The sequence below is a fragment of the Aulostomus chinensis genome, chromosome 22 (genome assembly GCF_037954235.1).
Source record: "Aulostomus chinensis isolate RoL2024-O1b breed Wild chromosome 22, RoL_Achi_v1.0, whole genome shotgun sequence".
Taxonomy (NCBI): Eukaryota; Metazoa; Chordata; class Actinopteri; order Syngnathiformes; family Aulostomidae; genus Aulostomus; species Aulostomus chinensis.
In genome coordinates, this window is record NC_141341.1 from 7347501 (window position 1) to 7372431 (window position 24931).

The 24931-nt window shown below is 44.2% G+C and overlaps 2 protein-coding genes across 3 annotated transcripts in view; one reads left to right on the forward strand and one right to left on the reverse strand.

Moving 5' to 3' along the window:
• The window catches only part of dtnbp1b (dystrobrevin binding protein 1b), a 36704-nt gene extending 22392 nt beyond the window's left edge, over positions 1 to 14312 (forward strand). Inside the window, exons 2-4 of the mRNA XM_086192399.1 lie at positions 8307 to 8474; positions 11614 to 11757; positions 12552 to 14312. Coding sequence (XP_086048525.1) covers positions 8307 to 8474; positions 11614 to 11757; positions 12552 to 12880 — 641 coding nt within the window. The 3' untranslated portion in view covers positions 12881 to 14312. The remainder of the gene's footprint in view (positions 1 to 8306; positions 8475 to 11613; positions 11758 to 12551) is intronic.
• A 719-nt stretch (positions 14313 to 15031) lies between these two features.
• Positions 15032 to 24931, reverse strand: part of jarid2b (jumonji and AT-rich interaction domain containing 2b) — a 109322-nt gene continuing 99422 nt past the window's right edge. Inside the window, exons 8-18 of one of the 2 annotated variants that reach the window (XM_086193133.1) lie at positions 23678 to 24237; positions 20923 to 21015; positions 20580 to 20698; positions 20434 to 20504; positions 20239 to 20353; positions 19990 to 20095; positions 19613 to 19795; positions 18685 to 18815; positions 18071 to 18257; positions 17746 to 17853; positions 15032 to 17589 (exon numbers count right to left, since the gene is read on the reverse strand). In XM_086193133.1, the coding sequence (XP_086049259.1) occupies positions 17359 to 17589; positions 17746 to 17853; positions 18071 to 18257; positions 18685 to 18815; positions 19613 to 19795; positions 19990 to 20095; positions 20239 to 20353; positions 20434 to 20504; positions 20580 to 20698; positions 20923 to 21015; positions 23678 to 24237 (1904 nt within the window). In that variant the 3' untranslated portion in view covers positions 15032 to 17358. Of the gene's footprint in view, positions 17590 to 17745; positions 17854 to 18070; positions 18258 to 18684; positions 18816 to 19612; positions 19796 to 19989; positions 20096 to 20238; positions 20354 to 20433; positions 20505 to 20579; positions 20699 to 20922; positions 21016 to 23614; positions 24238 to 24931 lie in introns of both variants that reach the window. The other variant, XM_086193132.1, reaches the window with a different exon arrangement.

Below are 24931 nucleotides of genomic sequence, written 5' to 3' on the forward strand. Positions count from 1 at the left end.
GATGTTAGCTTGCTACTTTAGCTCGTTGTGGTAACTGCCGCAGTTCCCGCTTGCATTCCACGTGTACTCCTCACAAACTCTCCCATCCGTCGTAGCCTGGGCCCACAACCTGTTGGCTGGCTTTATTCTCCTGCAGCGGAGATAGATAACTCTCATTTGACAAGAGTCTTACTAATCACTCCCACTTGAGCTCTCTGGAGAACAACCATCTTTAATTTTTCGCTTATCAAGGCAAAAGACAAACTCGACAGTGACCCCTGGTGGGATCCTAGTGGTAACTACAACAAACTGAAAATCACAGTACAGAAGAGTCATACACATAACAATGTCTTACCTCAGCATAGACGTTTAAATATCCTATAGCATATCCTATATGCTATAGTCACCCTTGAATTGAATTATTGGCTGCCATGGTTTATTTTTAGTTAACCTGGTGGCTAGACTGGCTAGCAGCTACCTCATATGTTCAGTATCAAGCTAAAAAAGCTGCCAAAGAAGAACACTTGCTGCACTTAAACTCTCCATTGTTCACTGTACTTTTCAAAAGCTTGCAAGCTACAATTTGCACACAGTTTCACTAAATGAAACTAATTTTCTCACCACATCTTTGATTCCTTTTGTCCAGCATTTGCAAGCTGCCAGTCAGAGCCATATACTGTGTAATTGATGCTTTCAGTTCAATTCAATCCAAGTCAATGGAACACTCACAAGATGTCACCAAAATGACTTTGTCCCTTTAAAATCTTTCAGAGAAGGATGTAAGTGTATTGAATTATACCGTGAGCTGAATATTGTGATATGTATCGTATCATGAGCTGAATATCGTGATATGTATCGTATCGTGAGCTGAATATTGTGTATCCTATCGTATCGTGAGCTGAATATCGTGATATGTATCGTATCATGAGCTGAATATCGTGATATGTATCGTATCGTGAGCTGAATATTGTGTATCCTATCGTATCGTGAGCTGAATATTGTGATATGTATCGTATCGTGAGCTGAATATCGTGATATGTATCGTATCGTGAGCTGAATATTGTGTATCCTATCGTATCGTGAGCTGAATATCGTGATATGTATCGTATCGTGAGCTGAATATCGTGTATCGTATCGTATCGTGAGCTGAATATCGTGTATCATACCGTATCGTATTGCGAGATTAGTGTATTGCTACAGCCCTAGTTGTGAAGGTACTGTAGCTGGGCCATGAGGTCACAAATAATGAAAGATTAATATTACCATAAAAGACATATTATAACATCTGCATTATTTGGAAAAAAATAATAACATCAACTCCAGCAAAGACGTGATTAAAGTGTCCCTCATTTTGCTGATTAACAAACTGTTTTTTCAGGAATGTTTTGTTATGTTTCTTTTTGGTGGGAAGTTGTTGATTCATCAGTCACTCCTTCGTTGATGGTGTTTATCCGATGATAAAAGACAGGTAATGGGGATTCAACCTTAAAAAAGCAGTTAAAACAAACCTAAAATAAAAAAGAGTTTGTACATGTACATGAATGTGAGAAACGGCACGGCTGAGTCGCTGACGGCTGATTTAGTCTCCGTGCTAGAACACACTGTCTCTGTATCTGCATATGTGTCACTTAAAATGTTGATGGACGTGTGTGTGTGTGTGTGTGTGTGTGTGTGTGTGTGTGTGTGTGTGAGCAAAGACAAAGAAGTTGTGTGTGTGTGTGTTTTTGTGTGTGTTGTGTGTGTGTGTGTGTTGTCTACAGCATGGGGGATGCCTCTGGCAGAAACCTGAGCACTGAGAAATATAGGGAGAGTCTAAAAATACCATGGCTGAGTGAGCAGGGCTTAAGGAGGAGAGGCTGTCGTCTCTGTCAAGTCTGTCTCTCGGTCTCTAGGCTTCACACTCCTTCCTCACAATGAAATAATAGCAAATGGAAACAAATCTATCGGAAGCCAGAGAGCTTATTTAAAGTGAAGGGTAGAACGAGAGGGGGTTTCTATTAGATATTGAACGTTTGAGCTGTTTGGGGAGACATTGTGATGTACCAGCCATAACGAGGTTGTGAATGGATTGTTAAATGAGAAAGTGAAGATCATTTGTGCGCACAAGGGGAAATTATGGATTTTACCAACACTTGTTAAAAAATTCAATTTTCTCAGCAAATGAATAGTGGTAAGTATGAGTACCTTTATGACAGTTTTACTGTGTTGAAAAACACGCACTCCCTACACTTGGTCCAAGCTGGTTAGCCTCGGCAGCAACATGCAGACCGTCTCCTACTTAGAACCAGGTTGGAGGACTTGCCTGGACAGACAAGCCCCTTCTGTCAATCATGGTAACAAAACGTGACATCGGCACATGTTAAATCCAGTCAGGGAAAAAACGTGAAAACACATTTACGACTCAGTTCTATTTGATTAGCTGTTACTGAGTGTATTTCTACTATAACTGCACCTACAGCCCTTTTCTACTCCTCTGTTTTTCCCCCTACAGTCTCATCAACCACGAGAACCAATCAGGTGCTACTTTACTGTCTGGCAGAGCAGTTACAAGAGGTAGCTGCAGTCTCTGGCTCTCGAGCTCCAGAGATACGTATGGTCTCACCAGGCTAGAGGCCCGTCCCCCCTCCTCTCGCTCTGTCATTCATCCCATATACACTCGCAGGTCTCTGGGGGTCCATCCCATGCTTGAACACCGTCTACCTACACTCACAAACACTGGCTCTAGTCCTATGTTTTAGCCAGGCACCAGTCCCAGGTTTTATCCAGGCACTGAAGGCAAATAAGTCTTCTGACTCTTTTATCCCTCCAGCCATCCGTCCATCCACTGGTTTGTGCTCTCAAACACAACCTTCTCTCCACTGGCGTAGCTTGAAAGCAGCACCTGACATGTGAAGTACACTACAAAGTGTGAATGAATGTGGAGCGGCGCTGCAGCGACTTGAATTGGCTGTTGATGGCTTCTAAAAATACTTCTATTTAGGAAAAAGTGTGTGTTATTTGTTATTTATAGAAGCAGAGGCTGTCAGAGCTCTTTAAATATGACTGAACCAAACTCTGAAAGAGCGATAATTAAAATGAGGGCTTCAGATGTCCTTGAAATAAAATACGTTTCTCAGTGACAAGTGAGCTCGGCATAGAAAAGAGACGTGCCTTATTTGTGTGTTGAACACACACACACACACACACACACACACTGATGATTTACATTTTTGCTCAGTGAGACAAGCTGTGAGAAAATGATTCTATTTAGTGGAATCTAAAGCTTGAATTGGCCTTGATGGCGTGTTTCCTCTCTTTTCAGCTGCAAACAGTGACTTCTCTCATCGTAGCTACGAATTCACAGGCCAAGATAGTGAGGTTCAGTCGCTGCGCTTCCATATATGGACGCCTGACGCTACACACATGAGCACTCACCGCTCCACACACATTCACACATCAGCAGGCAAACTGCTTTGTCAATTTGCAATATGTCTCCATTTTAAATAGGAGTACAAAAAAGAAGAACTCATGTGCATGATCACCAACGCAAACCACATGAATGAACACACACACACACACACGCACACACACACACACTGAACCACACTGACCTTCTTCCTGTGTGTTCTGCTTCCTGTGTTTGCAGAGACCAGATGTTTCTGAAGTGTAATTACATTAAAAGTCTCATTTCGTATCGATTCGTTGGCACAAATAGCCCTCGGAACAGGCAGGACGAGATCATATAATATTGTTTATGCTCTTTTTATTTCCCGCGGGACAGTGGAGAGGTGAGGAGGAGACCAGACGACACTTTGTGAGTACATGGTGGAGATTATTGCATGGCTGAGTAAAAATAGCAACCTTTGAGCGGACGGCATCACATTTTTCAATTCATGTGTATCTTGTTTTCATTTAACAAAGTTTAATTTCATCCAAACTCCTTGCTAAAGATGATAGTTTTTGCCTTTTTTCCCACATGAATGGAGTTTATATTTTTGTGTTAATCTCAGAAGAAAATGCCTTCACTTTCGATTAAAGCAGCTATTCGACACCAGAGCCTTGAGAAACAGTTGAATGAAATCATGTGTATTTCATTCGGCACACTCTTCTGTGACTAATGCCTTGGCTCTTGTGAATCATGTGATACACAATGTGTATTTATGTGTAAATCCACTTTCACTATCGTACACATGAATCGTGTCATAGCCGAGCTCGGTTTTGTTCTTTGTTTTGTTTTTTGTTTTTTGTCCATGTTGTGCAGCTGTGAGTATTTTTGCGCCTGTGCCATGCATCACACCCTGGAAGAACACTATTTTGTTGGACCTAATGATTTGTGCTCTTACACTAAGTCATCAGCAAAAAAAAAACAACAAAAAAAACCCCGTAATCCTGCAGGCTGAATATGAGCAAGAGCTAAAAATAGTTCCCTGTAGCTACAGTCACACGCATAGCAGGATATGGTTGTGTGTTAGATGAGGATGAAGAGCAGCAAGCGGGAGGAAGAGGGAGATTAGTAAGAAAATAATAGACATGTAGCCTATATGGCAGGTGGTGTTAGGAAACCGGCAAAGATAAGAAGATCCTCGCTCAGTTTTAATGTATTCAAATCTTAGTTATTTAATTCATCCATGAGGGGCACATGGGACCATCGATGAACACACACACACACACACACACACACACACACACACACACACACACACACACACACACACACCTTTCAGCACCGAGCCAGCTTCTTTAACCCTTAAGTCAAAGTTAACGATGAAAATGACTTTTAGATGGGACATATTTGTAAATGTGGATGCATGTGAAGGTTGACTGTCTCTACAGAAAGTACATGGACAGGCAGCATAGACACCACAGGCTAATAATGGTGGGAGAATTAGATTAGAGAGCCAGAGATACAAAGACAGGATCTAGCTTTATGCTCTCTGTCCACAAGCTCTAATTAGAACCGAGCCTACTGCCCACTTTCTCCCTCTCTGTCCCCTGTTAGCAACCCCACACAACGCTTGACAATCTGAACAAAGCTCCAGTGAGGCCCCTAATCTAATAGAGCAGTCTCACCCCCCCCCCCACACACACACACATCAGAAAGATGAGCAAGTGATGGGGGGAAAAAAGAAGGCGTAGTCAAATAAAGGAGATAAATTGGACCCTGAGAGAGGAATGACAGAGAGCTTTTCTCTCCCAAGTGTCTGAGGGCTTTTGGTGTGATGTTCATCATGAGTTAGCTCTGGTGGGACCTTGCTGTTCCTTTCTTTTTTAGTGTGTGTGTGTGTGTGTGTGTGTGTGTGTGTGTGTGTGTGTGGTTGTGTGTGTCTGTGTCTGTGTCTGTGTGTGTCTGTCCATCTGCTGCAGGCTCCTGCAGGGCCAAGACTGTTTTATCAGGCTGCCCACTCTCTCATCCTGCGCTAGGGTTTTCTACTTCACTATATTGAGGCACTCAAGCCTGAGCCGCAGTCAACTGCTAAAATAACTGCGGTTTCTAACTGTGGTTTTACAGACAGGAGGAAACAGTGCATTTGTAAGGGACACTTCCCAAATAAGTATTTACTGCAGCATGGCTTTGAGATCCATTTGAAATAAACTCCAGTGCAAATGTTGTCTTTTGCTCAGCTTCTTTTTGAATTAAACTGTGGTCAACGTGAGCGACGCTAAAAATGGTCTCAGACTGAATCTAGGTCGAGGGGCCTTCTAGTCATGAAAGAGTCTCTGGTTCCCTTTGCATGGCAGCCTCCAGCATTAGTGTGTGTGTGGGTGTGCGAGTGTGTGGGTGTGTGGGTGTGAATGTGGCATCATCATAAAGCACTTTGAGTGCTGCTAAGGAAGAAGAGGTGTCATTTTTTCATCAACTAAAATGAGAAAATCAATCAATCAAAGACTCAAATGTGACTAATACCAACATGCATTTTAGTCGGAAGACTATAAAACTGAGTAAAAATCAGCTGTCCAAAAAAAAAAAATCAACCCTGAAACACTTTTCTGCTCACCACAAAGACATCACGGTCCACTTTCACTTATTAAAACTAGAATAAATAGTTAAAGTTTTCTGAGGCTATGAGGCTAAAATGTTCAGACTGCTAACCAGTTAAAGCTTGACAGAGTGAAAACAGGATGAGGATGAACACTCAGGACAGAGACACAGGACGAAGAAGCCTGGCGTTTCTATGCTGAGTCACACTGAGCTTTAATCTGTGGAAAAAAAGAATATAGGATATCCTGGGGTTTTTGATGGAGAAATTGGCCAAGTGTGTTATTCTGTAAATCAGATTCATGCAGGTTCTTTCAACACCAGTCACATCTTGGCCTTCAGGGGTTAATGTCACCAAATATGTTTTATATATATATTTATATATATATATATATATATATATATATATATATATATATTTATATTTATATATATATATAATGCTGCCATCTATATCAGAGGGAGATGAGAACTAAAGAGACAGGCCAGACTCCAGGAGGCAGCAGCCCCCCCCCCCCCCCCCCCACGCACACACACACATACACACACACACACACACAAAACACTTGTCTTTCTCCCAGGTCATTCTCTTAGATATGCTCCTCCCTCTTCTGGCCAGGCCAAATGAACTGCCTCGACATCTTAAACTGCCAGAGCGAGGCCAAGTGCCCCGTTGAAGCCAATCACAGTCGGCCCCTCAATGCCGCCAGGACCAATCAGATTCCAGTAAACGTCCGGTCGAGGCCACTCATGTCACTCTTCCGACACATTAAATCATTCTCCTAGTTGCGATTGCGACCACAAGATGCAGACAGCAAAAATAGCCATTTTCATTTCTGTAAATCAAAGTTTCAACTTGAATTGTTGGCTCCTTGTTTCCCCCCAGTAAGACAGCTTTCAATAGGATCCCTGTTTATTGGTGCTTTGTAAACCTGAACCTGTCCTGAGTCAGCTGACACTCAGTAGGGTCATACAGACCCACATTTGCAGGTGACAGAATCTGTCACCCAGCAGTACTAAGTACTGATATGAGTGCTAAAAGTAGCAGTATTTCCCTGGGAGATTAGACAATTAACTGAGAGCATCGAAACCCATTTGTAAAATGAGAATTGGTGAAAGCCAAAAGAAAAAACCCCAACAAAACAAAAGAAAGGTCAGTTTGTTTTTTTTCTAAAACCAGCCGTGATAGATTTTCAGCCGGAACCTTCCCTTCGATGTCTCAGCATGACTGAGGATGCAGCCAGCAGGAGAGGAGTCCTGGTTTACTCAAGTGTGTGCTGCACAATGGCCTGCATGCTGAAGACTGGGGGGACTGCTGCTGCTCCTGAGCACGGCACAGAGGATGTGATATTGAGTTCCGGTGAGCCGGCTGAATGACAACTCAGAGATTCACATCATTCTGCTTCAGCGAGGATGGACGCCAGCCTGCACTCATTCAGTTCACATCATTAAGAATAGTTCAGAAAAGTGGAAGTATTGTGATTGTATTTGCAATATTTATTCTTTCTGCCAAGGAGGTCACGTTTTCTGTGCTGTTTGTCTGTCTGTCAGCAGGATTATACAGAAACCCGTTTACTTGGTCCAGAGCCAACATTTTCAAAATCACTTTTCTCTTTTTCACATTGTAAAATAGGAAGATTTTATGGAAGATTTCAGTCAGTTTTCTTGGAAATTAGCCATAATTAAGAAAAAAATGCAGCCATGTGGAACATGAGAACAGTTCAAACAAAGTGCGCGTTTTAACGTGGCTCTGGATTAACTGTGAACTGGAATTCCTTGTCTGCCATGGGGGCGGCATGGCTCGGAGGTAGAGCAGCCGTCTAGCTACCGAAGGGTCGCTGGTTCGATCCTCTCCTCCTCCAGTGATCATGTCCAAGTATCCTTGGGCAAGATACTGAGCGCCGTGCTGCTGATGGCCCTGCGATGGACTGGCGACCCTTCCAGGGTGAACCAGCCAATGTCAGCTGGGATAGGCTCCAGCCCCTCGTGACCCTTGATGGATAAGCGGTATAGGAAATGGATGGATGTCTGCCATGGAGGTCATGTGATAACCAGCGTCTGTGTGTCTGTTTGCATAACTCCAAAAGTCGAGGCTGGATTTTGATTCAGTTTGGGAGGATGACAGAATTTAGGTTGAGGAACAATCAGATGCTGATGATGTCATCCCCCTCACCTCTGGTTATCATTATTGGAAGTTTTGGTGGTAAAGCAGGTTTGGGATGACCTTCATTTGACCTCTGAACTTGTGCGACATCACTTAAATCTTGTGTGTCTTCAGGGACCGTTGTCGTTCTCTCTCTCCAGTTGACTTCTCGATCTGTAGATTTTATACAGTAATAAAGTATACAGTTTTCTTCTCTTGTGTTTGCAGTGGAGCTGGACGCCGAACACGTACAGAAAGCCCCGGGGGCCGATCAAGGAGGGGTCCCACCCAACCAGGTGAAGCTGAAAGATAGACAGAAGTTCTTTGAGGAGGCCTTCCAGCAAGACATGGAGCAGTACCTGTCTACCGGCTACCTGCAGATTGCTGAGAGGAGAGGTGAGACGGACGAGCGGAGGGGGCCGGACGTACTTCACACACATCGGTTATGCTCTTTGATGACATTCAGACAGCATGAAATTCAGCGATACCTGTGATCCGAGGCGTGCAGAGGGAAAATGTTAAGGTAGAGGTGTCAATAGCACATTCAAGGCTGAATGCATGCAGCATTTAAATGAACGAACACCGGAGTCCTGATAGCATCCGCTGAAACCTTCACACTTCAACTGCGTATCACAAGATTGAGCCATTATGGCTCGCTGCTGCAAGGCTCCACACTCTTGAGTGCCTGTCACTAACACACCAGTAGAGCGCTTACTCTGGAAAAAGGCCACAGCACCGTATAAATGCCTTCCACTGGGATTGTAATAAAGTCCTGCTGTAATTTACTCTGTGTATCGCTGCCAATAGCCGAAGGATGTGCTGAAATGAGGGATATGCACCCTGAGCTGGAAGATGTACAGGACTCTGTTGGCCCAGCGTTTGTAGACTGATTTTTCTTCTCTTCTCTTCTTTTTATTTTTCTTTCTTTTTTACTCATCTGTCTTCCCTGCTTAATCCTCTGGAAATGGCTTATTAGAGAGGATTGTGGAGCAGTAAGGAGGAGAGAGAGAGAGAGAGAGTCTCACACACTTAAACTGCCACTCTTTTTAATTTTTTTTTTTTTTTTTTTTTTTTTTTTTTATCAGTGCACCAGAATCCTGGTTTGAGAAGCACGGAGTGAAACACTCACAGCTCATTATCTAAAGACGGTTCAAGATTTTGAGTTGTTTAAAGTCATTGGCGGGCGGTAAAACGACAGAGGGGATGTTTACGCATCGCACTTCAAATGATTCACAACACAAAAGCACAAGCGGCCGCTTGACAAACATCCAGTCCAATTTAGTCATCCGGTCGTGATTGCCATAAGAGTATTTATACCTTATTATTCTGGTGAAACACATCTGAATACGGTTTAAGAGCAGAACAACACACATCAGACTCGCTGCCATTCTTAATGCAGCTACAAATCCACTGAAAAGATGCATTAAGAATCAAAACGAAGGGAGAGAGAGAGAGAGAGAATTGAAAGGAGAGAGTGAAGAAAAAAACAGAGAAAGAGAGAGGGATGTCATAAGCCACTGAGCCATCAAAAGCCGGTCTCCAAGGGCTTATACACATTTACACACATGGACTCTGAAGCTCACTCCAGGAGAAAACTGTCCTTCCTTCCCAGCAGGGGAACCTTTTAGGCAAGGTCACAGTGGGGCTAAAAGAAGAGCATGTTGGAGGCAGCCACATGGACATGATGCTCTTAAAGCACTGCTCTCTGACTGTGTGTGTGTGTGTGTGTGTGTGTGTATACTTTTATTTTATTTTTGTCCATTTGGAGCTGAATTAATATCCGACATGTGCCTGAATCACTGCCATGTGATGTAAGAACATGCAGGCGAGATGTAGAAGTGAGCAGCGTCAGTTCCTGTGAGAAGTGAGACACAAAGCACCACTGCTGTCTCCACAGAGAGACACCAGTCGTGTGTGCTCAGTCAGCCCAACACGTTATTTGCACTTAAGTGTTTCATTCATCCGAATTTGTGTGTTTAATCATTTATAGTTTACATGTCACACTGAAAAACACTTGTTTTATGTCTCTATTAAGTGTGTGTGTGTGTGTGTGTGTGTTGTGTTTGTTTTGATGTGTGTGTTGTTATTGTAAGAATGGGGGGACTTTTAGTGAAGTCTCCATGGGAAATAACATTCCCCTTCTCTCTCTCTCTCTCTCTCTCTTTTCACTCTTTTCTTCTGCTCTCCCTCCCCATGCCGCCCTCCTCTGCTCTCCTCATTCCCTTGAGGTACGGTAGCCAATGGCATCTTGTCTCACCGCTGTGCGCCGACCAATCATCTACCGCCTTCCTCTTGTGTTCGCAACTTTGCCCCTCCCCCCTCCCATTCCCACAGTGCACTGACCTGCTGTTTGTGACGCATGCAGCACCTCATGATAGTGAACCTAGGGGGGGCGTGAAACCCCTGCAAGGTGGTGAATCCAGGACTCGAGTTGGACGAGTGCTAGCTGGTGTGTCCGAGGAGTCGCCATGGTTTTTGCATGTCATAAAAACACAAGTTTAACCTTTTCACCACCACCGCTGCGCCCTCAGCTGCCTGGTGCAGGTTCTGGTCAGCAGCTCATTTAACTGGCATTCAGAAACGCTCAAGCACAACCACAGTTACAATCAGCGTCGTCTTTATCCAGCCAAGTGCTCAGTAATGCAGGATCTGATTTGAGCTATAAAAAAAAAAAAGCCATCCTGTTAGCAGTTGAAAGCTGTGACAGTTCCTCTGCCTTTTTAAAACAAATCAAAGAGTTTGTGGGTGAATAAGCATACGGCTGGTTAAAGAAGATGTGGATCATACCAGAAGATGAGCGCTGATTAGCCGTTAGCTGCAAGCTAAATATACATTGCTGGCTCTTTCTGCATTCAGGAAACCCAAAGGAGTCATGCAGGGGGAAAAGAGAAATCCTCAGTGCTCAAGATACTCATTAGTGAGTCCTCGAAAGGCAATTACACTCTTTTGGGTGAAGTGTTACTTTATAGTAGATGTACACACTTGAAGAGCCCTCTGAGACACAGAAATATGAAACTGTCCAATGAGAGAATAGTTGATCATGTGTGTGTGTGTGTTCAAGATATATTGTTTGTTGCAGTTCTTCATACTGGCCTTGAAAATATTCTCTTATAATTTGATATAAATGTAAATGTTTGAGGAGAAAACACACAGACCTCATTGTGCAGCTCAAATGAGCCCAAACCTATCAGCTTAAACTCCATCCATAAATATCCATATTCCCTTTGTAGCTGCGGTAGGAGCAGTCTAAGGTGAGAATCCCTGTTAGTGAACTCTCCCTGGGCCCGGTGACCCTCAGGAACCGTCTCAGCCAGCTTCCTTCACACATCCATCTGCCTCACTGAAGCTAGCTAATGCTGCAGGTCAGAAGGTCGACTGTTTCTAATGCCATCCAGCTTCAACGTGCCCATTTGCTTCTGCCTCGCAAGTTTTGGAACTCAAGAGTCTTCCTGGACTCAGCCCCTTGCTGCCACCTTCTGGACACTAGCATCTTGTGAAGGGAGCTAACATCCTTCTGTCCCCGTGTTGTGTCCAGAGCCAATAGGAAGTATGTCGTCCATGGAGGTGAATGTGGACATGCTGGAGCAGATGGACCTGATGGACATGTCTGACCATGAGGCCCTGGATGTGTTCCTGCACTCTGGGGGGGAGGACAATAGCGCCGCCTCACCTGTCACAGGTAGGACGACACAGAAGACATGGAGTTACAGAAGCAGCGTGTTCTTGATCAGGCGGAGAGAGGAGAAGGCTGTTAAAACTACTTGACTCAGAAGACCGCCGAGTAGAGTGATGCACCGAGACCATCTGTCCACATCTGCTGGGGAACGTTCTCGTTAGTGAAGAACCGCAGCATACAAGTGGCTTCTGTTCTCTACCAGAAAACAATTATTTGATCCCAGCAGCTGCGTTTTAGGAGGGTAGGCGAGTGCGTTGTGTTGAATCAGAACGATCTGTTTGTTTGCTGTAAGACGACTCTCGTGTTAAAAAGTTCATAATCAAGTTCAGTCTTGAATTAGATCAGAAAGTTTCTTCTTATCTTCAATATGATTTTGAAAAGTAATAAACATGTATAGGAAGAGGAAGTTTCTTGTGTGCATCACGTGAAATGCATTGAGGGAGATTCCCCCCCCCCCCCCCCCCCCCACTGCAGTAACCCTCAGAAAAACAGTGACTAGCAATACTTGTCATTCATGAGAAGCTGCAAGGTTCCTGGGTCGGAACTTGTATGAAATATTTCCCTCCACTCGAAAGCAGGGGTCCCCAAACCTTCCAGCTCAAACTCACAAAAAAAAAACAGAGTCTTGAGCACTACTGACCAACATGTGCCAACATTTCTTATTCCAGACCCTTCGCCCAGGGACTGTGGATGTAGCCAGAGCAGCGCTTCTCCTCCTCCATTCCTCTTCACCCCCCTGCTGTGGTCTACGTGACTGCTTCAATCAGAGTTATTGACATGTGCGTTCCTCCTCCCAGGTCCGGAGGTGGAGGCCTTCACCACTGAGATCAGCCTCCAGGTTCCCACCCAGGCTGAGCTCCGCCACAAGCTTTCCTCCCTCTCATCCACCTGTACCGACTCCGCCAGCCAGGACACGGAGGCGGGGGAGGAGGACGAGGATGAGGAGGAGGAGGAGACCGGACAAGGAGGAGGAGGAGGAGGAACCGAAGGAGGAAGGAGGAGAAGGCCTCCAGTGGTGGTGACCCTGGATGAGGAGGAGGTGCACCCTGATACAGCGCTGGTGGACGGGGTGGAGCAGGCGGAGCGGAGCAGCAAAGACTGTGAGAAGAGCAGGTCGAAGGTTTGAGGGAGGTGGACTTGATTTACACACCCAGAGCTGCCGAATCAAACTCCCATCTCTAACTGCATTGGCTTCCTTCTCAAATTCCTTTCATTGTGAAGAAAACGAAACGTGGAGGCTGCACTAACTGTCACATGACCTTGCCTTAAAGATCAATGAGCCAGTCCAGTAAAATAGCACCAACACACTCCACACGCACACCGGTAGACGTGACATTAATCAACCATCGGCTCCTTTTTCAGCGACTTCGCTGTCGTGTTTGGTAAAACTTAAGCAGCCAATAGGACGACAGACAGCAGCCGATTAATATTAGCGACCCCTCTGCCAACAGAGGTCACGTGATCACTGGCATGCGCCTGTTAGTCAGCAGGATGTCTCGAAAACTATTTTGATGATGAAATTTGATGGCATAATTTCTGGATATAGAATTATTAGCAGTATCGTTCTGGACTTCGATCAAAGTTCTTGAGTCCGGAACATTTCCGCTTCAAAAAACCCCTCCTGAGCACATTTTTAGCAGTTCAGAAGAAAACGACTGAGGAGATTTTGATGATGCTGTGTTCCTACTCTGCGTCCGCGTGGCCTCCTTGGCGGAGGTGGCCCCTCTAAGTGCTTTCTAGTCACGTGAAGTTCGATTACTACCAAATATGGAAGTACAATGGTGTTTTAATTGCCACATATTTTCCAAGGGTGATGAGGCTCTCAGCAGCTCTGTCAGACTGAAGACTTAGATTTTTTTAAACTGACTGCAGGTCAGGAAGGTTCTAAAAGATGTTTATTATCACTAAATGTGAATCCTATCTAGACCCACTGTTGTACACGTGTGTTCACTTAAAGGGACAGTTCACCCAAACTATGAAAACACTTCTCGTGCTCTTTAGTCTTGTTTTGGTCTCCAGGTTGGTCCACCTCAGCGATTCCTGGATGAACTGAAGTATGACCTCTAAAAACATGTCCTGGTTGTGCTGGATGTCACAGGGACTCTTTGTTTAGTATAAAAACCCGGATGTATGATCAGATTCTATCAGAGGTGAGTTAGAGAGTATATTTTTATTTCATGGGACTCAAACACAAGTGTTTAGATAAATCATCAGGGTCATAGGGTTTCATTTTTCTTATAAATAAGCTGAACCCCCAAAGTTTCCTTCTGTGAGCTAGTCTGCAATACTCCATGTTGACTGTATATTTTAGTTTTGATAAACTCAATGCAGGCATGTCACTGGCACTGAGTCAGAGTTTTAAACAAGGACCAAATCTGTCTGGACTGTGTGCGTTACACTGGACGACCCCCAGGAGGTTCTCACTGTATCCACAGCTCTCTTTTTTTCCTTTCTTTTTTTTTGTAAAGAAATGTTGACATTTGTGTGATGTGACAGCTTTCCCCCTCTCTTTCTTTTCCCCTTCTGGCTTGTTGGTAATAAATGTCTCCCTCCCACCATTGTTAACTTTTCATCAAAGCATTTCAGGAGCGAGTCAGAAGAATGAAATGTGAGCAGAAGTTAAGGTTGGAGCGTGTTAACAGCCCCTGTGCGTTCACGCTTGATTTACAGTCCTGCAGCTTTTAACAAATGGACACGTGACACCGAGGAAATGGATGGGAGGGTAGAGACTCTTCTGGGGGGGGGGGGTTGACGCTTCAGTAATGAAGGTGGTCAAGAGTTCTGCATTCATCTATAACAAATATTCATTTGCCCTGGTTTCTAGAATATTTGCCTCCTCCCAAATAAAATATGGGTGAGCGGAATTTGGTTTACGATGCTCAGGGGCGTTGTAAAATCCAATTCCAAAACCTCCAACAGACGCTGCTTTCCAAAAGCAACGTTTCAGTGGACGATCTCCAGGCCTCGACAACTGCATTTGGAAGACATTTTCAATAAAAATGCTTTAGTGCTTCAGTGTCGTCAGTGCAAGACGGAAAAGCTCAGGGGGGCTTTTGTTTGTGGAAGTACAGTCACCCAGAAGTCCCTCTTCCTCCAGGGGGAGACGCCCAGGAAGCACCCTAAACCAGATGCCCGGCCCACCTCAGTGGCGCCTATGACGGCGCAGCAGTTCTCCTTTTTTTCTGCTAGATGAGACATTAAAATGTAGATTTGGAAGCTGATGAGCAGCAGGTGAGTCAAAAGTCTGCACACAAAGAGACACACAAGCAGGTTGGAAAGACTTGACAGTGAATTGTCGGTAAGTTTTTATTAAACCTTAAGTACAAACTGCAAAAGTAAAAAACTGTCAATATAACCAACATGAGACTCTTTCCGAATGGAGGGAAAGGCCGAGATGCGGCACTAATAAATTAAGTCACCAGAGACCCCACTGTGAGCAAGTAGTTTGTACTGTATAAAATGGAAACAAAAAAGCTGAAAAACAAAAAAACAAAAAAATCCCATCAGAATAGAATATATTGTAAGGCCATAAAAACTTGACAACCACTTTTTTATATTGAAAACACCCAACTTGGTATTTCATTAAATAGTCCTAAAACAGTTCAGTCTTCTGTGAGGGACGACAACCAACAAACTGGATTATAGGATTTTTCCTTGACAGTCACCACTGGCAAGCTCAGTGCAACATGAGTAGCTACTACATTTTTGTTGAATTTTCAGTAATGAAAATGTAAAAACCCATTTTTTTGTGAACATATCCTTTTTTTCCCTTTTCTTTAAAAAAGTAAAGCTAAACAAACAAAACTAGGTTGGGGGGGCAGTCGTTTGCTACTCAATATCTTATTTCTTAGTGATATAAGCAGCACTTAAAAATTTTTATACACCAGAGCAACCCTGTAAGCATGAAACTCACACGGATGAAGAAAGGGGAAATGTAAGGCTTTTTCTTCATCAAACACTCTCCTCTGGAACTTTTTCTCTCTTTCTCTCTCTCTATTCTTTCCTTTCTTTAACCCCAGAAAAAGGCTCAAGTATTTAAAAACATTTACAGGATTATGTACAAAAAAGTTGATGTTTTGTTTGTGTTGGACTTTTTTTTTTTCCTCTCTAGAAATCACTCATAATATATCTGAAAAGGGAAAAATGCAAAAGCCAAAAAAAAAAAAATTCAAAAAAATTCAAAAACAACAAAAGAACGATAAAAAGAAAAAAAAACTTGGATTTGATATTTCACATTTTACACTCTTTGACTAGTGGCTCTACTTGAGATAACACATCAGATCAACAAAGTAAAAAAAAAAAAAAACACAAAATAATAATAATAATAATAATAATATAATAATAATTAATGTTTACTGGTACAGATGAAACAAGAGGACTGGAAGAATGGAATGTTAACACGATTGCACATCTAGAACCAGAAAAGCCTGAGAGCCTTTCTGCCCTGTGGGATGGGGGCGACAGCAGGCGCTAACCCCCGGATTTTAATTTTTGTGTTGTTTTACAGTAATTATAACCAACAGCACCAATAAAAATGGATCTCCTCGCTAAGTATCAGGCACAGTTTTCACTTGCTAGCGAAGGAGGAATCCCTCCATACTACCAGGAAGTGAGGTGAGCGGTGACCCTTTCACAGGTCCAGCAGCTGTAGCTCTGCCCCCCACTCACATCCACCAACAAACAGAAAACTTCCACAAAGACACACACACTCACACACACACACACACACACACACACACAAAAATACACAGAAGACTTCTCTTGGAAAAAAAAAAACTAGGGAAAAACAAAGCTAAAATTCAAAACAGATGTTGACAAAAAAAAAACGAACATTGTCTGTCTTTCAAGTTTTTACCTCGCGTCGCAAACCCCCCTTTAAAACAAAAACGATGCAGGAGCTGCACCCAGAAATAATAAAATCAATAAAAAGGACTCCTCTTCCTCAAAACAAGGACAGAGAGAAACTTTGGGTAACTACTTGATGTCATTTTCATTTCAGAAAACTGGAGAACATTTTTTTTAGAACAAAACAAAAAAAAAGGCCGCCTTTTCATTCGCACCCCTGTGTTCAAAGCTGAGAGAGATGAGAAAAGATGGGGGTCGGTCTGGGGGGGGGGGAGGTGAAGGAAGGTGGGTGGGCAAGAGTGACGGCAGGAAAAGGTCACAAATGTGACCTCCTTGGGGAGGATGGAGGGTAACAGGGCCCATCGAGTCTTCTAGTGAACTTTACACTGGATGCTTGTGGTGATGTAAAGCACGACATTAAGAGAGGGGTACTAAAATAATCCAAGAATAAAAACAAATTCTTCTTTCACACTAGTGCAAAAAAGACATCTTGCTTTTCTTTTTTTCTCCTTTTTTAATAAACAAGCCTGTCATTCTAAGGGGGGAGGTGAAGTTTTTTTTGGAGGGGAGGGGGGCGGGGACTGAGGTCAGGTGAGAGGATTTTCCAAAGCTCAAAAACAACAGATCTTAAATATGGGGTGGTGGAGGAGGGGTTGATAGTGATCCTGCTTATAAAATGAGGGTGTTTGGGGCACCTTGAAGCGGGATTATGGGCACAGCGCACAGGGTGTGTGTATGTGAGTGTGTCGAGGCGTCCCCTCAGGACACGGCTGCAGCCTTGGGCATGTGGCTGGAGGACAGGCGTGCCAGGGACACCTCCACAGTGGCACGCTTTCGGGGGCCTCGCTTGGCCGGTGATGCTTTGGCAGGGCTGATGTCATTGCAGGGATCCCCCACTCCTGCTCCGACAATGACTCCACCACCAGCGCCGCCGCCGCTCTTTAGCATGGCCCGGCCACAAACCTGGTTCACCAAACTGTTGATTTGCTCCTGGTTGGGAGACACAGAGGAAAACATCTTATTTGTTCCTTTGATTTGGCACTAAATCAGCCAATACGAAATCATGATCTCCAGGGAAGTAAAGAAGGCCATCATGGTGTGTGCTGACACCACCCCCATCTGGTTACAAAGAGAACTGCAGCTCACCTCATCATATCGGTACATCATCTTCAGGCCTCTGCAGGACTTGTGCTTCTCCACATAACGCAGGGCACACTCAAGACAGAAGACCACGTTGTCCGTCTCCTGCACCACCTGCACACACACACACACACACAAACACAGAGCCAAACATGAGACAACAAACAGATAAATCCATGCTACTCTTCCTTGAGTGATGTTTGGATGAGCTAGGCTTCATCAACAAAGACCTTGGCATGTTTGTGGTATTCTATGTGATGCACTGTAAGCTTGAACAACCAGATTTAACAGAAATATTCTACAAGTGTATAAAAGTCCCATCTGCTCTCACCATAGACAAGTAGCAGAGATGCTGACAGATCTGGCAGCGTCTCTCTGAGGACTCCAGTGCCAGCCATTTGCCGCGGGGTTTTTTGCGTCCCTCACCAGGCCCCAGACTACCATCGTGGGTGCCGTATCGGGCCGAAGAGAGCAGACCTGCCTTGTAAAGTTCCTGCCGTTGGCGCATCTCTATATTCCTGTTGGAGAGTAAAGACAATGGTTAAATATGAGCTAGAGGCGAGACCTTGTCTAGCCATCATTAAAATTAAAGTTCAGATGACCACAACAGAGCAAACAAATATTAATTTCATCTCCATGGCAACACATTTTTAACATAAGTACCTCTAATATGCTGCATCGCAATAAGTATTCCAGAGGAAAGAAAGAAAGAGTAAGAGTTGATTTTCTTGAAAAAAACCTTCATGTGAACATGAAATCTACATTTTAGAACAATATTATTATGCTTTGAACGAGCAAACCAACACCTTCACTTTGCTGATTTCAGGAAAAATGGAGAGCCTCTGCAGATCTTTGATTAAGCTACTAGAGCAACATCGTAAAACCAGATCTATGGCTAGTGTGTGTGTGTGTGTGTGCACGCGTACGTGTGCGGCTGCATCCCACCTGAGGTCTTTGAGTAGGGCGGAGATGGTGGTGAGGAGAAGGCCGTTGTCTCTTTTGGACTCAGCGGTGGCGATCTGGTACAGTAGCTTCTCCATGGAGAAAGGTTTGGCTATACGACGACATTTCAGGTCCTGAACAAATCAGAACAGGTGCATTTCAATAGACGAACAAACGTTTTTCCTGCTTGATTCATCATCAAAGAGGGCTGATACACGCAGATGATGTGTGAAAGAAAGCAACTGTGTAACCAGAGATTTTGCACACTCAGATCAATATCTCCTGGCCTCCGCTGTTTGTCATTCTTACCTAAAAAACATTCACTGGAATATTTATTTTCAGGCATTGCAGCACAATACAGTGCAATGCATGAATGTCATATTACCCTTGAGGGCAATCTTTGCAGTCATTAAGGATATGATGGTATTGCTGGAGGGACATGAACTTCATCACTGTAATGTCTATAGTGACAGTAAGGAATATTTCCTCTCTGCCATTATGCTGATAATGATGTCCTGTGGTCTAAAGGCTTGCTTATGATCTCACACACACACACACACAAATACATCCCTCAGGGAGAGTTAAAGCTACTATTATTCATTAAAGTTCAACACACAGGCTGATTAGAGAATCACACTCTTGGGTTTAAGATAATTTATCTATTTCAGTTTCACTTATTGAGGCAGCTTTCACAATCATTTCTACATTAATCAGAGCTTTAATGACCACAGGGGGCCAGTGTTGTAAAGCCTTACAAAGGAGGATCAAAATTAAATAAACAGCAGTCGTGTGAAATGAGCGATACACAGACAAGTTAGTCCTTCCAAAAAAACAATGAGGCATTTTAATTTTCACAGATATTTTCATCCCTTATAAATTGGTTTGCTCCATTATTAATACAACTCTTTCCAATCCTGCCTCCTATACGGACCTTTGCAGCCTGGTAACCCAGGTTCATCCAGTGCGGTGTGGCAAAGTGCACCGTCTCTGACACGCTGTAGCCACAGCACACTTTAGAGACAAAGGCACCGGGGAAGCAGACCACAAACTGCCCGCTCCGCTGGACCGTACGGTAAACCTTGATGCCTTCACGGCACAGCACCTCTGGAGAGATCTGTGATATCAAGGAGGAATCAGGGAGAGAAAGAAAATGTATGTTATACTGCTGTAGGAAGGTTCCGCATGGCTTCAGGAAGCATTGAGACCAATGAAAAGCTGCAAATGCTCCCTCAATCACTACAAAACAAAGATGGACAGCTGCAAGCTAGTAATAATACATTTCATTTTGCAGACGGAGGACACACTGACCATGATGTTCTTCTCCAACATTTCTAGTCCTGGGGTGCCATTGGCCTGAAGCAGTGTATGGACCACCTTGTCCAGCTTAGCCTTCTCCTCAGCAGGGACAGAATACCTGCAATTGAAGCACACACACACACACACACACACACACACACACATTTTTTCAGAAATCCATGTGTTGCTGTTTTAGTTTCCAGCGAGATCTTTTGAATGCAATACCAATGATGAGGAGGACACAGCTGACTGCATACTTACCAAATGCAATCAGCACCAGTGTGTAAGTAATCAATATACGGAAGGCGATTTTGGTCTCGAGACCAGCATGAGGTAGAAAAGACCATGCCAATGTTTAGCCAGGGAATGGTCACCCCTGCAGAGAGAAACAGGCAGTTACCACAAGCTGCAGACGATAAACAGGAAAGAGATCAAGCCATACGCTGGTGTTCTTACCAGGCACAGCACCCAGATGCCTCAGAATGGATCCAGAGTTATTGGGGAGGACAGTGAGGTTCCATCCATGTCTGCAGAAGAGAGAGAGTCAGGTGAAGGCCAAGTCTTTATCAGGCCTATGAAACAGAACCTGGTGTGAAACTTACTTTGAAAATGGCTCTGACTTTCCTGTGGGGAAACCACTTCCATGTGTGCTGGTGTCCACCTTCCCACAATGCACTGCAACATGGCTGTCTCTCTGCTCTACAATCCTCCAGTACTCTTGCTGTGACAGAATTTAAAAAGAAAAAGTTGAATCATCAGGAGAATATTTGATGCAACTGTGTTTTAGGTCTACACACAAACACAGACAGTTTCATCTGGCTGTGCTGTTTTATAAGTGACTTATTGTTTAAATTAAAAAAAACAAGATATATTCCAAGACATTATTGTTGACAATGTGGTTTATATTGTCTCTGACTTCTTCAACTCCAATGTATTCATGCTAACCTCAACCTCAGACGCTCCTGGTTCCTTGTTAAAGCACATGGTCATGGTGTTCCGGGCTATCCTGAAGAAGTTAGTCAAAGACACCGATTTCCCCTGCAACACACACATGTACACATTAGACATCATGAGTCACAGCATGCTAATGTTAAGGGTAACAAAAAACATCTGACCTCATCCCATGGGCACACAGGAACAAAGCAAAAAGTTTGTAAAAGTTAAAATGAGAAGCAGAGAGCGCTCACAGAGTGATTTCAGGAAAGCTAAAGGGACGACGCTTTAGATTTTCAGCTTTGTGTTTTGCAGTTTTCTCTCTACAGGCCAGTCACCTACACTACCACAGCTGGTACTAATGAACATCTTCAAAGACATCATCTATCCATTCTTTGCCACTTATTTGAGTCCTAGTGGTGGCAGAGTGCTACATAAACCAGCCCAGAGGACTCTGATGTGTTTCTAGATGAGCAGAGATACCTCGTCCCGGGGGAGGTGTCCTGGAAGCATCCTGCTCAGATACCTTAAGTGGGTTCCTTTCAACAGCAGCCATAGTAAACACTTCCTCTAGATGTCCTTCTCAAAGGCTGAGACTTTTGAGCTTTGTCACATTCACAACGAGATAAAGCTGTCTGCTGATGACACATCAGCCTGCCCTTTGACTTCACCCCTCCATCCCTCACTCCTGAACTTGACCAGGAGACACTTGTAGGCCTTCACTCACTACCAATCCAGGGGATTTTTCATCAGAACTGCGGCCTTGAAAGGGCTGACAGTCCTCCTCCTGACTGCTTCACACCCACCTGGAAACTGTTTGAGCACGTGCTTCAAGTCACAGCCTGATGAGAACTGTGTCATCTGCAAAATGTGAGAGATTCATCCGAGGACCCAACCCCACACGTCTAGTCTATAGTGTAGTAGACCTACATGTGAACTGAGAGTAGGAACAATGACGATTCACTTTTGTAAGAAAGTAGACACACAACTGCATAAGCAGTGTGAGGCTCCGCCTCTCTGTGCTTCCTCTATAAATCCCAGATGTAATTCACCAGGACTTGACCCTCTCTCCCTCCCATGGACACTCCTGCTACAGCGAAGCATTGAAGGTGACCATAAATCTGCTGGCTTGGAGAGATGTATAGACCCCCCGCTGAAAGACGACCTTGCAGATTCCTCATCCTGACAGTTTGTCTCTTCCTTCCCAGGTGTGAAAACCTAATACAATACCTACAGGTTTGTAAAATAATGTGGGTAAATCATAATATATTCTTTGGAGGAGTCAGTAAGTAGTAGCACTTATCCAAGCCTTTCCTGGTGTAATAAGAGCTAATCATACCCCTGACATACACCTTTGTTCTCTTGTTACAGAAAGAGAAATATAACCTGCTGCATTGCATAAAAAGCAGGTTCTGGAGAGGGCTGGAGATGTGAGGATACAGCTAAGGGCAAGGACATGGGCTGAAGGAGAGAAGACACGGGGAAATGGTAGGGTTAAACGAGAGCAGAGAGCTGCAGGAGGTTGGGTTTAAAAGGGGGCGGGACACAGGCATGGGGGACGGATCTGGTTTGGGGGCTGCCTTTTGTCTGACCTACATTTCAGCCAGCCAGAATCAACACAGCTGCCAGCAGGCTCCAGAGGTGGGACTACATCATGTGTGTAAGAGCGCACACGCACACGCACGCACGCACGCGCGCGCACACACACACACACACACACACACACACACACACACACACACACACACACACACACACACACACACACACACACACACACACTACTGACCAACTTCTCACACACACAACTGCATGTAACAAAACCGGAAAACGTGCCTGGCACAGAAAGAAATGGCTGTCCTTCACACGCACACAAGGAACCTTTACAATGCAGACATGTAACACATTAACGAGTGTGCTGCATGTAAACAGTTGTGCAAATCTTTTACATTTGCTTTTATAAAGGAGAATTAACAGCATGATAATGTCACAAAGACTCAAGAGGGATTAATATTCTCACAACGATGAAACCTGAAAGCGTGAGTTGCTACGATTTATCGCACAGCTTAACTCTGCCTGAGGACAGGTGCATATTTAGTCTAATAAGAAGTGGCACTGAGATATGGAAACAGTTCTAGAGGTGCTTCTATGAGAGGGGCAGGCTACACCTCGTGTGTGTCGTTACTTTTAATTCAGATAATAAGGAGCTGGCAGACGTCTGGCTTCTCAATGACGAGGCCTTTGAAGACTGCTTAGGAGCAAGAAGACCAAACCCCCAACATCCCACTGATAATTATCATGTGAAAAGACAAAGTCCATATCTACAGCTTGTTAGACCGAAAGACTAAAACAAACTTGAAAATGGTGCCAACAAATTAACAAACAGAACCAACTCAGATAACTCTGATGGCTGGCTCATGTATATCACATCTTGTGAATTAGGATGTACAATCTTTTGTTAGAAGGACAGACTTTTTCTTTAAATATGGGTTTTTGATATGAAACTGGATTCGCCTTTGACAAAAATGAAAACAATAGCAACAATTAAAAATACTATCCACTTCAGGTTCAACCTCATTAAAACAAAAATTAAAAAAAATGCTACAGAAAAGGAAAAAATGACCCTGGAAGAGTTATCAATGTGAGTTGTTCACTGCATTTAAAAACACAGGAAAAAGAACAGAACAAAAAAAGGAACACTTACGTGCCTCTTGTCTGTATGCTTCAAATGTGTGGCATAAACAGCAAATGTCTTCTTCATCCTCACCTTGTAAATACATTTGTGCTGGTCATTGAGAACACCCCTGTCCTCCTCCTCCTCCTCCTCCTCCTCCTCATGTTCCTCTCCATGCTGCCTGTCCTCTTTGCCTTGTTTTTCCTGAGCGAAGAGCCGGCGCCGGCCCGCTTTGACCTGAGCCTCCAGCTCCTTCAGACGGTGATGCACTCCATTGGTGCGGTGGTTCCCTGTCGCCCCTCCCACCATACCACCTACCAGTCCATTCTTGGGCTCATAGCGTGGCAGTGCCAGTGGACTAGGTGCTGAGGAGTCCAAGAGACCCTCCAGAGGGCCCCGGCGAGACTCTAGGTGCTTTTTCTCCTGCAGCACCTCTGCCTGCAGTCGGAGGCGCTCCTCAGCGCTGAGCGAGTCATAAGAGAGCAGGTACTGGAGGTAAGCCTCCTGCAGTTTGGCCAGCCGGTCCTGGGCTGACTTAGGGATACGCAGGAGATCAGCCAGCTTGGTCCACTTCTTCAGGTCCATCACCTGCTGCATGCCACCCATGTCATTGATGAGCTGGAAAAAACGTGACAGGTCCACTTCACAGCCACCTGTGAAGAGCAGAGGGGCAGAGAGAAGGTTAATTTGGAGAAATGGAGAGAGGTGGGCTGGTCAGGTACTGTCCAACTGTATGTGCCTCATTGGCTAACATCACATCAATCAAAGGTTCTAAATGAGACACTTTGGCTCACTGGTCCACAGCAAGTGCAGAAATTGGATCAAGTCAAATCAAGACAGATTCCATCTTGGAGCATCTGCTCCTTTGGCTAAATACCCCATTTCCTGCAACTCAGTTCATTTTATTAGAAATGGCCAATTGAGCTATCACCTTTCAGAATCATCTGAGCCCTTCATTGTGCCAAACAGGGACGCAAATTACTGTTAATGTTCAACTGATCTGCCGGGCACTGTAAGGGAAGTCATTTGGAACAAGAACATCCTGGCTGGCTGGAGCCACTCCTCTCTGGGTCACTGGCAGCCAGATCTCTCTGGCTAACAGCCACACACTGACTGTGCTACTTTGCTAATCTGAGTCCAGTTGTATACAAAGCAGCTAACACATAAAGGTGGAGGACTAAAACCATCTAAATAAAACATCCAAATGCATGCAAAAGTATGGATATGGTGCGTAAACATTCAGGTTTAGAACACATACAGTTTCTGACCAAACTGAGACCATTTAAAGGCCCATAAAGTGCTAATGTCATAGTGAGAAATGGAAAGTGACAGAGCAATCTGGGGGAA